Below are 18,116 nucleotides of genomic sequence, written 5' to 3'. Positions count from 1 at the left end.
CATTGTTACAAAACTACTGGGAAAAGAGTTATAGCAAAAAAACTACAAAACAAGTATAGAGTACTGGAAACAATTCTTCTGATTCAATGAAGCATGAAATCGTAAATTTTACAAACCAAAAATTGACTAAAGTGAATACAAATTACTCAAGAGGCCTACAGGACTGTTATCTACCTGATGAAACAGAAATAGCTGCATTTTTATGGTTAATGTATATGACTGGAGTTAAAAGAAACAATCAAATTCATTTAGATGAGCTTTGGACTGTAGATTGAACAGCACCTGAAATATTTATTGCCACTATGACCTAGTGAAGATTTTGTTTGCTGTCACAAGCGCAGAGATTGATTACTCTACACATGCTAAAAGAAAAAAAATTGATAATTTAGCCCGTATTCATAATATTTTTGATGGATTTGCAAAAACATTTAATGAAAGTTACAGCGCAAGAGAAAATGTCATGACTCATGAGATGATGGAAGCCTTTAGGGGGTTGCTGTAAATTTATGTGTATGAAGAGTAAATCGTGTCAATACAGAATAAAAATCTATGCTACTGTAGATTCAAGAACATTATATAAGACATATACATGGAGATATACGCCGTCAACAACTTAGGGACAGCCCTTTCTCTGTGCCAAATGCTGCATCAGTGTAACTGATGGTACAGGAAGAAACGTGACTAAGGATAATTTTTTTCACCTACATACCTTTAGTAAACAATCTCTACACCAATCACAGACTAACTGTAGTTCGGTAGTTGGAATCCTCCGCAAAGATAAACGGGAAATTCTAGGAGCTTCTAAATGTTTCAGAAAGGCCCAGGCGTTCATGTATGTTTGCTTTTTCAAATCCCCCAAATTGTTGTTCCATGGTTTCTTACATTGCAGATAAGAAAAAGAAACTTGCTCTGGTACTTTCTACACTCCATGATAATGATAAAATTGACGAAAGTAATGCAGACGCTCTGAAACCCGAAATGATAACTTATTACAGTGTTACTAAAGATGGTGTAGATGTCATTGACCATCTAAAAAACAAATATTGTGTATCACAAACCGGTTGAAGATGACCGTTTACTATTTTTAATGGTATGCTGAATTTCAGTGCTATCAATGCTATGATTACTTTCAAAACAAACACTAATGTGAATACAACCAGAAGAATGTTTTTGATGGACCTTGGAAAAGAATTAGTGAAAAATCAGCTGCTGAGAAGAGTACAAATAAAAAAACACTGACTATTTCCACAAAACAAATAATTAAAAACCATTTTAGAAATGCTAACATTGCCAACAATGTTGAAGATCAGCCTGCTGAACCTAAAGACTGAAAGCCTACAAAGTGCAAGTACTGCCCTAAAAGAAAGAACAGGTTCACTAACAACAAATGCAATGAGTGCAAAGTGCCTATTTGTAAGTAGAATGTAGCTACAGTATTTGTTTTGGCAGTATTTGTCTCCTCTGAATGTGCAAATTAAGACAGTGACTAAATAAAAAAACAATTATATAAGTAATTATTTTTGTTTTTAAATAAAGTAAAGCAAATCTTCTTATCTTTGTAATACTAAGTAACAAGAAGTAAATATTGATTACATGTAACTTCTACCATACTATTTTTACATAAGCCTAATTTATATAATACATTTTCCTTTTCTTTTTTTACTAATGATGATTCATTGTCTAATACCTTATCTGCAATCATATCTTGCAAGTACTAAACATATTTGGGACAAAATAAATAATTTTTTTTTAATTTCACATATGAGAAAAATTCTCTACGACTAATGGCATGACAATTTTACAGATGACTAACAGCGGGTTAATCATTAAAGATGATGTAACAAAGATTTGTTTTATTTAATCATGTAAACATATTTTTTCTGCCAAAAACTGTAATAAAAATATATTTAAGCAGGTTATTACTTTGCTAATTGCTGATGCTATTTTAAATTTACTTTTCAATAAAATATCACAGATGAACTTGCTAATGCAAAAAAAGAATAGCAGAATTATATTAAATTAACTTTTAATTACAAATATTACATTCATTTCTAGTAATACAGATTGTGCTTACAATTATGAATAAAAATTTGAGTGTTAAATAAATGTATACAAATATATATATATTTATATTAAACCGATACCCATAAAAGTAATGATACAATAACATCTTCTGATTACAATAAGTGCAATACTATAATACCCAGAATAACAAAAAACAGATAAATAATAATAGAAAAATAAAACGGAAGTAACCTTTTCTACATAAGCACAATCAAAATTTTTTTTTCTAAAAGAAGACTACAAAAGTAAATGATAAACAGTTCAAGCCTGAGTGTTAAAAGAAGTATTTTCTATTAACTTTGAATGCGTAATCTTTTAAAAAGAAACACAAATAATAATTACTAGATGTTAATAATCAGAAAAGCTTATATAAAAAAATTCCTAATTCAATAAAATTAGGATTGGAATCATAATGTCACTTTGATTTCTATCTTCTGGTTTGACATACTTTGCATTAAATATAGCATTCAAATTGGACTGATTTCCAGGAAGGATTCTTTGACAATAACTTACTACATAACAAATCAGTCTTTTAAATTGATAAATTAATTACAAAACCACCCTCAAAAATACTTTTTTAAAGAAAGGCTATAAGTACTATAAAATGTCCAATAAGAAAATTTTTTACCTGAAAGTAATTTTACATAATGGAATTCCTGTTTTGATAATTTTGCTTTTATAATAAACAATCTTTTTTTTAGTTATTTACATTGTAGTAAAAAAAGTATTAGCATAAAATTAAATATGTAATTAAGAGTATGTACTTACAAAAATCTATGGGTGATTAAATTTATGTAATAACAGACTCTATTGATTGCATATATAACTGATACTGTGAAGTAAATAAAACCAGCAACTACTCTCTTCAGAAATTCAGTACAAATCACTATATAATTCACTAAATATAGATGTGTTATCAGATTATATAAAATACAACATTAATGGGTAATAGCACTAAAACAAATGGCTAATTACTTAATAAATAATTAAAAAATTGCGTTATTTAATATAATTACTATAATTCTTAAAATAAATTAAAATATCACTTGCACTTCATACTTCAGATATAATAAGCACATATGCTAGCCAGCACGATAGTGTCCCTACTGTAGCCATTTTTTTTTTTTTAATTATATGTTTGTTGCTAGTAGATTTCAGTATACACAACAGTTGTGCTTGAAAGATTTTACTAGTTCAATAACCCTCTATATAAACATATAACTCAATTTTTCTAAAAAATATTTTTACCGAGAAAGTATATGACCATGTCTTGATCCACTGATGCATGGTGTATAAAATTGTTTTTAAGTTTAAGTTTAGTTTGCAGTAACTACACTTCTATATTATGCATTCTCCAGCCACTGAAGTTATTTTCCATGAATATAAATCACTACAATTTTAAGCCTATTTGATACTCTTTTCTTAAACGTAAGACGCGTATTAACGTAAGTTTCAAAATTAGACTTTTCATACATTGTAAGAAAACATGTTAAAAAAATAATAAATTCTGTATTGCATGCAATAAAAATATGTTAAATTACAATTATTCATTAAAGCCTTTCTGCTGCACCATGTGCATTTTAATAATTTGTAAAATATAGGGCGGTGCAAAGCTGATCCCCACACTTCAAAGATACAGTGTTAAGAAAAAATGAAATTGTACAACTGGCAATGGCATTATCCAACTAAAGGGTTCAAGATGCCATTACTTACTTTGTCAGTTAATAGCAACATAATAATCACAACAAGTTGCAGATCTTTTTTATTTCTTTTTTTTTGAAACAAATTATGTTATAACAACTCAGGAACAACTGGTATAGTGCAGCTTTTCATACAAAAATTTTGAAATAGATTAATATGCTAGAAAATATGAAAAAGTTGTAAATATTAAACTTGAAACCTTTTTTAACAATGAAAACAGCTGATAATTTAGATTGAATGAAGGAAGGACTTGAAAGCAATGTGTCTTGTCACCTCAAAAACAAGCCAGCATAAAGAGAATTTCTAAAGGCTCTTGGCCCACCTTGATTGAACTAAGATCTGCCCTTTAAAAAAATCACAAGTGATTCAAAAACCTTACTTAGACTGAAACAATAAAGTAAACTTTTTGCAATATTTTGTATAACATTGCAGCAGCAGATCCTGCTGCTGCTGCAATGTTATTGCCTTACGATTACAATTTCTTAAAAATATAGGAGTCAATTGTGTGCCACTCTGTAAAACATGACAGCATGACTAATTTTTAGTAAATCTTGTTTTTGTTTGAATCTGACTATTTTTTATTATTGTTTCTTTGAATTATCAATCAAACAATTTTGATTTTCTAATAAATGTTGGAAATGATTTCTTTTCCATAAAAACAGATCATAATTGTATGTGGCTATTCAACAAGAATAAAATAATATTTTCTGATTAATGAATGGAATATTCCAATGAATGGAATCACTGCATTCTCATAGGGTTTGGAAATGAGAGTCTACTTTTGTTTGCAAACAATATAGCAGAAAATGTAATTCAGAAAAATATGTTGAAGTGCTGCAAACCTTTGTGATTAATGAACTGAACAGGCCTGGGGTTAATTAAAAAAATATCCTCTTTCAACAAGATGGGGTCACTATACATACACTGATTACAGCATGATGCTTGTTAAAAAATACGTTCTGTTATCTCATGATCTAGTGGACTACTGGCTTATGCAATTTCTAAATTCACTTATTTCAATTTCTTATTCAATTATTTTTTTCTTCTAGTAATGTCATGTAAATTGGAATTTTCACGTGAATTTAGAAAAGACTTAACAGATCATATAACAAGTTTTTTACAAACTAAAAGGACTGTTTTTCATGAATTCATATCAGATCTCTGAGATATAACCTTCCTGATTTTTTTTGTAGTAATATAAAAAGAAAATGTTTACACGAGACATCCCGGAACTCTATAGGAGCTGAAAGAAGCCATAATGAAGAAGTTGCAGGCATTGACACAGATCTGCTGCATTATCTATTTGAGAGCTTCACTGCACAAGTGCAAGAATATACTGACTGTAACAGCAACCATCTTCAAGAAATCTTGTTCAAAAAGCCTTTTTTTAAATGTAAAGTAATAAATATCAAGCTTTTTATTTTTAGTTGATATTTATTCCCTTACGATTACTCTTTCTTAAAAATATTAAAAAATATAGGAGTCAATTGTGTGCCACTCTGTAAAACATGACAGCATGACTAATTTTTAGTAAATCTTGTTTTTGTTTGAATCTGACAATTTTTTATTATTGTTTCTTTGAATTATCAATCAAACAAGTTTGATTTTCTAATAAGTGTTTGAAATGATTTCTTTTCCATAAAAACAGATCATAATTGTATTGGCCATTCAACAAGAATAAAATAATATTTTCTGATTAAATGGACAGATGCAATAATAAGGAAAAAATCTTTTTCTTAAAATAAATATCGGAAAATATTTCTACTGAAGAATTCATTATATCAAATGTAGTAAACAAATACAGAAAGGTTTCTGAAAAAAGGACAATTCTTTTGAAAGTAGAATGAAGTACAAATGTTATGATAATACTTTTAAAAAAAAAGTAAACCAAAGCATCTTCATGTACACTAACAATTACATTTTAAAATTTCAAGAACTTTTATTCTTACCATGTATGAAAAATATGCATAGTACAATAGTATTAAATATACACAATTACTTAAATAATAATGCATCCAGTATTATTATGTAATTTAGATAATTTTATCAACTAAAAATAAAAAACTAGAAAAAGTACACAAAAAAGCTAGATGCTAACTGCACTACAACATGGTAGAATTCTGCATACTGTGGTTCTTGCTATTGTCAACAGAAACTAAAATGCACAAGACCACATATTCATGATCATGAAGCACAGCTGACCCAACCACAGTTGTACAGTCACTACAATGTACTGTTATTAAATCACATTTGTCACTAAAGCAACAAAATTTTCAGATACTTTTTTCTTCTTTTAATAATGTCATGTAAATTAGTATTTTCACATGAGATCGTACAAGTTCTTTTGCAAACTGAAAGAACTGTTTTTCATGAATTCATATCAGATCTGGGAGAACAAAATGAACAGAAACATATTAACAGGGCTAATTTATTATTTATTTAGTTTTTTAATAAAATTCTGCAATCATAATCTGGCCCAAACTTATATACCTACCCTTTTATCCATTTCCTCTACAATAATTTGCAAATATCTTTAAGGATTTTTTTATTACTAAATTTTTTTAATTTATTTTTTACTAAAAATGATTTAAGTACATACTCTTAAGAAATTAATACAATTATTTTACAAAAATGTTATTTTTATGATGATTACTTTACCAACAGCATTATTGAAAGATTAACAATTTTGCAACTGATAGAACTTATTGGTTTACAAATTATATACACCACATTTCATAAAATATAAAAATATAATTACTAAATTCATACCAAATTAATAACTTCTAATAAATGTATTACATATTTTTCTAAAACTGATATACATAACATTACATTATAAATGTTTATGCTTGGATTTTCTCCAACAAGTGCCAATATAGGAGAATAATTACATTTACATCTATAAAATACACGTTCAATACCAGACATTAAAGTTTTTAATATAATATCAAGTTTCTCAAGATGTTTTTGAGCTTCTAAAACAATGACTTTTTTCTGCTTTAAAGTAATATGTAAACTAGTTAATGTTTCTTCTTGTTGTGCAGCTCGTTCACGATTTATTGTTCGCTGCTCATCAATATTTAACATTAATTCATTCACATGCTCCTGAAGTGCTTCAACTTCACTATTTAACTCGTTAACATAATTAAATAAAGTAAAATTTTCTTCTTCCTGTTTTAAAAATCCAACAGCTAGACGATTTACATCATTTTCACCAGAAAATTTCTTTATTTTTTCTAACATGTCATTATAAACAGCAATTTTTTGTTCAATATTTTCTATTTGTTGCTGTTTTTCTAAAGCTTCTTTTGCTTCAAGATCAGCTAATACACGTTTTTGTCCTTTAATAGCCAAAAATTCATATAAGACTTCATCATTTTCAAGATGACGAATCAATTCTCGAACTTCTTGGGCATGTATTGCACACTCAACTTTCATACGATCTTTCAAACCTTTTAATTTCTCCTGAGTTTCTTCTCGTTGGTCAAACGCATTTGTTGCTTGTTCAATAAGATCTATCATAATTTGTTTACTTTTAATCAACTCCTTAGACATCTGTAAGTAAAATTTATGAAAAATTTTCCGTTCAAATAAAAGGTGGTTTATTTCATGTCTAAAACCAGCATTATCAGCAATAACAGAATTTAACTTTCTTGTAGCTACTTCTAATCGATCTTCTAGCGCAGTTATTGTACGTTTATATTCTTCTTTCTTTTCTTGCACTCGCAATTCATTTACATCTGTTTTATTTAATTTTAAAATCTCATCATTAACTTTATTTATTTGTACTTTCAATTCAGTGATCTGTACTTTTTCAGCTTTAATTTTCATATTTAATGATTCTATTAATTCTAAATTATTTACAATATTTCGGGCGGCATTTGTTTTTGTCTGCATGACTCTCTTAGCTGGTTGCACTGATATATCAGCAGTTAAATTCTGTTTACGTTTACTAAGAACATCAATTATTTTACGCTGTCTAACCAAAAATATTTTCATCTCACTCATGTACGTTGAACGATCACCTTCCATCACACGATACTGTCGTTGCAAACGTTCTAATTCAGCCTGAGCCATTTGTTTCATCTCTAAATCATCCTGAGGTGGTTTTTGTGCCATTTTTTCTCTGTTTTACTACGCAATTGAGGTATTTAATATTAGAAGAAATAATTTTCTGGACAAAATTACATTATATTAAATTCATCACTTTTTAGAAATTTATTTCTCTTAATCCCGTTTCAAACTTTTCTGACCATCTTTAATTTCTCTCTCAGGTTCTGGTTCATGCCAAGCTTTTATGACATATGACAGAATGATCAAGTTAACAACTAATACTGCTGATATGACAGACCAAACTGTATTGATAAAACCATCAATACCAAAATAATCTCTGAGACAGAAACGAACACCAAAAAAAGCAGCAAATGGTAATGAAAACATAGCCATACTGTAAATAAAAAAGTAACCGATAACTACAGTCATTGAAGGCATTTTGAAATATCAAAAATGTTTTACAACCACCAAATAGTTTTAAATGAATATTATAATAAATAACAAAAGTCACTAAATTAATCAGGTAAATACACAAAAATACTACAACTAATATGGCAATATTTCCTAAATTAATATGGTAAATATACAAAAATACAAAATAGTGTGGCAATATTTCCTATGCAATGAAATAAATAAATAATTCTATCGAAAGAAATTAAATGATATTCACACACTTCACCAAACACTTATGTATTAACACTTAACTGACTTAAAAATCACAATCTTTTTTCAAAATGTTTACTTTAATAAAAGAATTACCTTTTCTATGTCTTTTATACAAAGAGATATTTAAGACATCAGCTCTGTTCAGCTCCCTGAGTAAGTCATTTTCAAACTTTAACACAGTCAATATTGGTTTACTGTCACCAGGTAACCGTTTCTTACCAAACAATAATTCAGTTACTAGTATTTTAGCAAGCCATGGATCTAATCTACTTTCAAGTTCTAAAATATTAGTACAATTCAGAATTCTTGATAAAATGTTATCGTATCTAAGAGATTCAGCAACTAGTGCATGTAATGCTTTGATATTCTGCAAAAGTAAGAAAGATTCATAGTAAATAATGAGGAAAAAAATTATCACATCAAAATCTTAATATTACCTAATATATAATAGACCTAACATATAAATCACAACAGAAAATTACAGTGTTGCACAAGTTTAACGATCATATAATTTTAGGTATTTTTAAACTACTTTATTCTCTAAAACATAATTTGTATAAGTTTTTTTGAAGAAAAAATATTTTCTAACAGAGAGCAATTGGCACCCTTGACCAGCTTATACCCAGTTGGCTTTCAGGCATCAAACCATAGTTATTGTTGAGTTGCTATAGTGCTTTGAGGTTACTTTTGTGCTGTGATCTTTTGATTGTACAGTTTGTAAATGAGTTCAGGTAAGTGTGTTTATTATTATTATGTAGATGAGCCGCAACCGCCAAGTGGACAAATTGAAAGACTAAACTCAGTTGAAGACAGCCAAAATCAAGAAAAGGAGCCTGAAGTCAATGAAAATCAACAAAATGAACAAGGGGAAAATGAAAATTCACATGAAGAAATTGAAAGGATACAAATGATGATATAGCTTACGTGATAATTCTATAAGTATTGGAGGATGAGTCGATATTGCACATTTGTAGAAAAGATTAAAAAAGAGTGTACGCGCATCGCAGTAGTAAATCCAAATCAGCTGATGGATAAACTTTCGATGCCAGGTACCTAATTTCCAGTTTTCAATTAACAAAAAACTATGTAATTTATGATTAAAATATATTTGGTTGAAGAAATTTGATTGGCTTATATATTTTCTAAAATGGGATGGAGCATTTTGTAAATACTGTTTTCTTCGCAGACACAAAAGTTGGCAATATGAGTAACCAAAAACTGAACCATATGGTGATGGGATAAAGTATTAGAAAAGTTTTGTGGTGATCAAACAAAACAGTACCACTTGAAAAGTAAAATCACATCCGAAGCCAGATGAGTTCATTCAAGAAGTGTTTTACCAGTGGATGTTTAAGTAATCACCACAATAAGGATACTGACTGTATGAAACATAATCTTGCAGATACACTTCTGAAATTTTTAGAAAAAAAGGCATTAAAATGGAGTATTTGATTGGTCAGGGGTACAATGGGATCGCTGCAATGAGTGGAAAATTCCATGATGCTCTTGCATACATTCAAAAAATATTTAAAATGACAATATATATGCACTATGGGTCACAATACACATTTAAATTTGGCAATTTCAAATACGTGTGAAATTGCATACATTCAAAATGCTCTAGGAACAATTGAAACTGTTTATGTGTTATGTGTAATATCCCAAAATGACAAGCTGCTCTGTTGAAATTGAATCTGAGGACAGGGCTACAGCTGACAGAGAAACTGAAGCTGATGAAGAGGCCGAAGTCGAAGCTGATGAAAGAAGCAAACCGCTTGAGCCCAAGCATAAAGTGTGGAAGAAATTATGTCCAACATGCTAGGTTGAAAGTCATGAGACTGCTGAAATTATGTAGCCACCAGGATCGTCACAAGGCAAGTAATCTTCCTCTACGAAGGGAGGGAGTCACATGCTAAAACATATTCGACTTAGTCATTTTGTTTTAAAGCAATTCAAAAAATTTCAACTACTTGGATTCTAAGGAAGCAATTGTGGCTTGCAGAATTTTGAATACCTTGAAAAGGTGCCGATTACAAATTTCTTGGAGTGATGCAGTCTGTACACTTATTACCCTGCCATTGACACACAGCTTCAATTGAAAAATATTGACCTGTCATAGGCCGTTAAGTTAGCATGTATTTTTGTATTTAATAAGATATGTGCAGGTACAAATTCTGAGTTCCAGAAGATTTTTGATACTGTGAAGTATGATTATCAAAAGTACGATATTGAAATAAAGAGCCCATGAATAACAAACTAATCATAGTAATGTGCCTGCAAAGGATCCAGAGAGTATTACAATCTTTCAATTTTTAATACTTTTCTTGGAGCATTTGAGCACTTGTTGGAGAGGTTTTCTAAGTATGAAAATATTTTACAAAATTTCAATATTTCAACTATGCAAACCAACATTAGCATAATGGATGAGGACAAAGTTACAAAGCATTTGTAAAACACATATGAAGACTTGCTTCAGTGCTCACAAAATGCATAGCTGGATGAAGTCAAGTATGGAGACAAATTGTTCTTCAAGAGAAACTTTATTTATCAGAAGATGGTTTCAAAACACTCAACATATGTATGAGCTAATCATTTCCACACACGGCATATTCTCAAGGTAGCTTTATTAATCACAACTGCAACTTCTGAAAGGTCATTCAACATATTGAGAAGACTTAGAAGCAATGCAATGAAAAGAGACAGAACAACAGGATTGGCAAACCTGAACAAGCACAAAGATAAAACAATGACAGCAGATGAGGCATTGGATGAGTTGCCAAACTACCCAAGGAGATTCATTTTCTGAGATTGTTGATCTTTGTACTTTGTTAATCTCAAAGTTAGCGTTAGTTTATTCTTTTAAAATATGTTATTTGTTTGTTTTTGAATTTTAACATTTCAGACTTTCGTAATGCAAGTTGTGCAAAAGTGAAAACTTTAAAACTATTTAAAATCTACAAACCTCTTATTATTACTTTTCATTAATACAATTTTTAGAAGCTATATTTTGTACAAATCTGAAAATAAAAACCAGCATAAAAGACACCTCCAAAAAGATTAGTTAAAATTACAAGATATCCAGGAATGAATACAAGTGGGAGTTCTTTTTTGAGAAGAGAGGGGTCATTCTTTAGGGGATGGAGAAAAATGATGTTTTCTACATTACCGTGTGGAAATTTTACCAGCCATCAATCAAACAGTTTACTAAAGCACTTCCAAAAGATGATGGCTTTTTCCAGTACTTGGTAACAAAGTTTCCAACCATATCTAATGAAAAATTTAAAGAAGGGATCTTCGTTGGACCACAGATCAAGAATTTAAAGAAAGATAAAGTATCTGAATGTACAATGAATCCAGTAGAAAAATTGCTTGGGCTTCATTTAAAGCAGTTGTAGCCAATTTTCTGGGTAATAAGAAAAATCTAGACTATGAAACCATGGTTAAAACTCCATAGCAGAATTTCATGAAATTGAGCTGTAACATGAATGCGAAGCTCCATTTACTATATTTGCACAAGTTTTTCGTAGAACTTAAGAGATGTCAGCAAAGAACAAGGATATTGTTCCCATTAGGACATCAAAGAACATGGAAAAAAGATACCAAGGGAGGCGGAATGTTAACAAGATGGCTGACTACTTTTTTATGCTAGAGACAGTGTTGATGAGTGTTGCTAAATCAAAGAAAAAAGTTATAAACTACCTGAGAAAAAAATTAAAAAGGTTAATCAGTGTGAGGAAATTATATATTATATCACATTTATGTTATATTTTTGTTATATTTTCATATTTTAAATATTTCTTTATATATTTGCCACTGTAAGGATTTTTGCAATATATAAGTTGGTTGTACAAAAAATTCAAAGTATTTGATATCCTCAATTTCTATCTTTATACACAGAAAACTGAAACCTCTTGAAAACAGTACAATTCACATGTACTTAATAACAATACAATTTTTTTTTTTAAAATCCACAGTAGGCCAGCTAATGAGAAATAAAATCAGTTTTAAGGAAGATATATATTAGTGTTAATTTACAGGTTGACAGGGAGCTGGCAGGAAATAAGCGGTGCATAACCCCTGCCAGCTGCCAGCATATAGGAGAAACTAAGCACATTTAGGGATGAGGTATTGATGGTTGTATATGGCCAACTTATATGTTTAATAAAGTATTCAACAAATTTATTGATAGTAGTATAGCACAATCCAATCTTCAGGAAATACTCAGTTGATGCCCGTCTTTTGTTTGAGACTGCACTGTTGTACTTATGTTTTGAAAATGTCAAAGAAATTGTCTCAATCTGAAAATTGAAAGAAGGCTGGACAAAAGAAGATCATCTATTGAGCTTCTGCTTCCTGATTTTATTGCTTTAAGTAATAAGTTTTAACAACATGAAATTGAGAAAAATGTATCAAAACACAATGGGCCAACAACTATACAACCTTGACATCATCAAAATATAACAAATCTTCGCTATACATGTTGGCATCATGTTATTTCATCAGATAATAATATCAAGACTTTTTCAGGAAAAAAAGGCTTGTGAAGTTGTTTTAATCACAACCAAGAACCAGTGCATAAATTAGACAGTTAAGCAGTTAAGAATATTTTATTCTGTGTTTTTTCTGTCTTTTGTTAGTATGTAATTTATGTTAATAATTTATTGTTGTAAAATAATCTCCTTGATGTTGAATGGTTAATATACTTTATATGACATTTCTTAATGAAATTTTTTTGTAGCATACCACATAAAAAAGAAATACAGATCAATTTCTAGTTAAAATAAATACAAAAATATGTCTGAAGTCAATAATAAATGCTCATTTTGACAAATTTTAAATTAAGTTAATCCTTAATCTCAACAGATTTAACAAAGTGAAATGAAAAAATTGAATTATCATGACGGGGTAACACAAGGGTACTTCGTATTAACGCCACCGCAGCTACAGCTATATTTAAAAACAATGTAATCAATCGGATTTCGGTGGAAAATGTACAGTCCCTTTATTAATATTAATAAATGGTTATTTATATTTATTTATTTTATAAATATAATTTAACCAAACTTAACCTACGCTCGCTAACCTTGACTAATTAACACCGTAATTTTTTGAGTATTTATTTAATAAATTCAGTAATTATTGCAATTGTTTATTATTTAAATAATCAAAACACTCCTGTTAATTAGTCAAGGTTAGCAAGCGAAGCGAGCGTAGGTTAAGGTTTGGTTAAATTATATTTATAAAATAAATAAATAATAACCATTTATTAAAATTAATAAAGAGACTGTTTTGAATCTATGTTAAACTCTATATCGGCCCATTTTCCACCAAAATCCGATTGACTACTTTGTTTTTTAAATAAAGCTGTAGCTGCGGTGGCATTAATTCGTAAGTACCCACAAGAGTGAAAGTTGAAGACAGTAACTGAATGCTGTGAAATAATTACTGTAAAACCTTTGTGATTTGCGTATAAATTATTAGTAAACAGTTTTTTTTAACAGTGACACAAATTTTCAGATCAGTTCAATTCATATCAAGACCACCACAATACCTCCTACCACAAGAAAAAAAAAATTGCTACTAGTTTTACTGAGAAGGATGACAATAATGTTAAAAGGTAACCTTAAGTAATTAAAAAAAAAATACATTTGGTATGATATAATTATATGTAAGAATGGTACAACTGAAAACACAGTTTCAAGAAAAAAGCTTTAAGCATAAAGTAAATTTGATCTCGTTTGTCATTAAAAACAACTCATTTTTGTAAAATATCTGTAAATACACATTCTAATAGAGCACAACAATTTGGAATAAAATTAACTAAAATTCAATAATGAGATTTAAAAAAAAGTTAACTACAAAACTAAAAATTACAAGATGAAGTACCTATAAAACTAATATATATCACTATTCCATCATAACAGAAGTAAAATATTTAGTTACACTCTTAAGTTACTAAGAATACTTATGAAATAAAACAAATGGTAAAAAAGGTTGTTATGAAAAAGGTTGTTATTTCACCACTTATAAACAAATAATTCCTTCACCAAAAATCAGTCATACAACATGGAGAACAAAAACGCCACTCACGTGATAGTCAAGTAGCTTAAATTATTAAAAAATCATGTACACATAACCTCTGAAACAAAGCACAACTAACATTTGAAATAACTTTAAAAAATTTATCACAAAAAAATAATCCACACGTGACGATAATAAAGTAATAATAGTAGTAAATACAAACCGCAAATCTGCTGTGATTGAAAACTAAATCTTTTAAACTACCTCCTTCATGAACAGCTTTTAAAATTCGAGAAGCGTCTTTGTATAACCTAGGAACTTTAACCGAATGTTTTATTCCAGACATAATAACATGACTTCTACATTAGAAGAATAACCATTCAAGATAAGACTAAACACAATTCATGTTAGCAACTAAAAAAACATCATAACAGGAAGTTGGCAGCAAGTACAGCCATTCGACTATATTAGCGCTAGCTGTTAAGCCCAGGGCAGACGAGCGAGCGTTTATATTAGTTTTAAGCGAACGTTTTACAGTAGATTTTGTAGTTATCATACGAACGTTGTATATTTACAAACATGCGCTATTTTTAGTGAAATTATATTCACTTCAGACACGATGCGCGCTGTAGAAGTATGTAACTTTTCGTATTTGGTGGTTCTTTACCTAATAAAATAAAAAAGAAGGTGGTGGATGCATCCTATAAATTGTGAAAGATATCTGAATGGTCATTTCTGTACTCTGTGTGCATGTCTCAGAACTGACGAAGACAAATTTTTTAATTTTTTCGGATGTCTACAAATTCCTTTGGTGAACTGCTGCAATCTATAAAAAATCACATAGCAAGGCAAGATACGAATACGAGGAGCGCAGTTCTACCAGAAGAAATGCTTGCTTAAGTACCACTTATTCAATACTTTTTATTTTATTAACTATGAACTGCCTACAAAATAACTCGCAAAATAAGTACGATAAGTACAATTTTTATAAATTTGAATAATGTGGGCTGAGTGGGCCATCCGACATGTGATTCATCTGTAGAGTGGTAGTTGGGAGAACATTTAGAAAAAACTAGCTATTGATAACGGTCTTGATAAATTTCGAGAGTAATGTTGGTCAGAAAAATCAGTAGTATTGTTATCTGTATTAGCATGCGCGGTAGTAGATTATTGCGCAGAAGAAACATTTAAATTATTTGCTCCTGCACTATTTCTCGAATCTGCAGATTTTAGCAAGTTTTGCACAAGTTGCAGTGTATGCATTCTAAGCTCCTGCACTATTTCTCGAATCTGCAGATTTTAGCAAGTTTTGCACAAGTTGCAGTGTATGCATTCTAAATGTAAACTTTTGGTCAGAATTTAATTTCCGAACTAAGACAGAGTAGATTTAAAAAAGTATAGATCCTCATCTTCTTCACATAAATCTTACTTTGGTTGATGAGTATCCATAAAACTGATCAACTTATCTTTAACAAAATTAATTTTTCGAACACGCTTTACAGTGCTAAACTACCATAGGTTGTTTTGAAGTTCTTGGAGTAACTGGCTGGTCTACAGTTCCTCAACATCATTTTCACTGCTGTCACTCTCCTTATCAAAACTACTATTACTTTCCTGTTCTGGAATAAGCTTTTAGTAGCTCGAAGTTCTATAGGCTTTTCTAAAATGTAGCTGTTCTTCGTAAACATACTTTCTGTTTTTTTGCCTCAGAGCCCGACCTACTGGCTTCTACTTTATTTTGGCAGTTTCCGACAAAGTTATCTTCGATACTTCTCCATTTCTTTTCTGCATCTTGTACTGTAAAAAAAAATAATAACATTTCTGAATTGTTCAATTGTAAGGGCTGTTTTTATTTTCAGGTATCTTGGTAGTGGATGAAGTTTAAAGAATTTGCACTGTAACTTCAGGATTGGACGTTCAACGGTAGGTGAAATTGTAAGAACTGTGTGCAGAACAGTTGGGATGTGATTAAACCAAAATGTATTCCTGTTCCTAATGAAGCAGATTGGAATAACATAGCGGAAGGTTTTACAAATTGAACTAATTTTCTCAATTGTGTGGGGGCTGTAGATGGAAAACACATTCGAATTATAAAACCATATGTGAGTGATCTTTATATAAGAACTACAAACATTATTTTTTTACCGTACTAGTAGCAGTAGCTGATTCAAATTACAGTTTTATCTACGTCGACACTGGATCTTTTGGAAAAGACTCGGATTCTACGATTTTTAGAAGTTCTTCTTTATATAGAAAGATGGAGGCTAACATACTAATGCTTTCTAGACCCAAACAAGTACGGGGGTTACGATACCTTTATCTTTTGCGTTTGTGGGAAGCATTTGGGTTATCACCCATTTCTTCGCCCTTACTCTGGCAAACAATTAGCAGTACCGAAAAGAGTATTTAACTACAAGGGCTAGGCGTTATGTGGAATGTACCTTTGGAATTCTTAGCAACAAGTGGCGTATATTTCACAGGCCAATTGATGTAAATGTAGATTTTGCTGTTGACATTGTAAAGTGTTATTGTTGTCCGCAAACGCGATGAGTAATTTTGACGATACCAGAACCATTATGGGATTAGAAGATTTTGATTTCGGCGATAATATAAACGTAAATAGATCTATTAATCGCTAACGAGATGCACTCACAAATCATTTTTTAAGTGAGGCTGGACAATTGCCTTGGCAATACAACAGAATTTAGAATTACAAACTATGTTAAATATGTGAATACTTAACTAGTATTTTTTTTGGGCTCAATTTTATTATCGAAAGTTTCAAATAAAGATAAAGCAACTGCAATCTAAAGCTGCATTATTTTTATTTTCATCTTTCTAATCTTCACAAGAAGTATCCCACAAAACAACCCGTTTCTTCACTTCACTATTCAAAAGTTCGGAGTCTATCAGTTCTACTTTCTTCTATTATCACTATAACAAAAATACTCGTACAAACGTAGGTATTCTATTAATTGACGGCCGAAGAAAACGCATTTGTGTGTTACATATTGGTACAAACAGAATGCTGCAATGCACGTAGACAAGTTTCAAGGTACGTCTAGCATGATACGTTCAGCATTGTACGTACGTTTGAAACGTACGCTAAACCAGATATCTGTTGATGTATGACTAGTCGTATTGAAAGTATAGTAATGTGCTTCAACGTGCGCTACAACGCACGTAAAATAAACGCTCGTCTGTCCCGGGCCTTACAGGTAACGCTCTGCATTCGATAAATTGCTAAACGTTTGTTAACAAAACTTGTTCAGAAGAATTATCTCCAAAAGCATGTTTCAGCACCAACAAAACAGTGAAATATAATAAGTGCCTAAGTTATCAAAAAGATGTCACCTTTTAATGTTTCTTTAATGATGGTGCAATGCAACATTTTTGGAAAAAATTGATCTCCTTATCAGCATGACAAAATGTTAAAAAAAGTTTGTTATTAAAACTAATTGAAAACTATTCACTTCTTGAATAACTAACTAATTATTTTTAATTTTTCATAAGTTTGATCTGTGCCGAAAATTCAAACAAAATAAAACAGCTAATGAATAAAATTAATTACAAACAAACAAGATTTAACTATCAAACAATTACTTCTTGCA

At 30.1% G+C, this 18,116-nt stretch overlaps 2 protein-coding genes across 2 annotated transcripts in view; both read right to left on the bottom strand.

Moving 5' to 3' along the window:
- The window catches only part of Nsun5 (Nop2/Sun-like domain containing protein 5), an 81,777-nt gene extending 66,822 nt beyond the window's left edge, over window positions 1-14,955 (bottom strand). The window contains exons 1-2 of the mRNA XM_075354083.1: window positions 14,729-14,955; window positions 8,578-8,851 (exon numbers count right to left, since the gene is read on the bottom strand). Of these exons, the coding sequence (XP_075210198.1) occupies window positions 8,578-8,851; window positions 14,729-14,851 (397 nt within the window). The 5' untranslated portion in view covers window positions 14,852-14,955. The remainder of the gene's footprint in view (window positions 1-8,577; window positions 8,852-14,728) is intronic.
- Window positions 1,998-8,017, bottom strand: Ccdc114 (Coiled-coil domain containing protein 114). Its single transcript, XM_075354091.1, has one exon. The coding sequence runs from the start codon at window positions 7,882-7,884 to the stop codon at window positions 6,529-6,531; it is 1,356 nt and encodes a 451-aa protein (XP_075210206.1). The 5' UTR covers window positions 7,885-8,017; the 3' UTR covers window positions 1,998-6,528.
- Window positions 14,956-18,116: the final 3,161 nt, after the last annotated feature.

This window comes from Lycorma delicatula, chromosome 1, assembly GCF_047948215.1.
Source record: "Lycorma delicatula isolate Av1 chromosome 1, ASM4794821v1, whole genome shotgun sequence".
Classification (NCBI taxonomy): Eukaryota; Metazoa; Arthropoda; class Insecta; order Hemiptera; family Fulgoridae; genus Lycorma; species Lycorma delicatula.
Note: the sequence above shows the minus strand (reverse complement) of the source record. Positions and strands in the feature narration are given on the sequence as shown.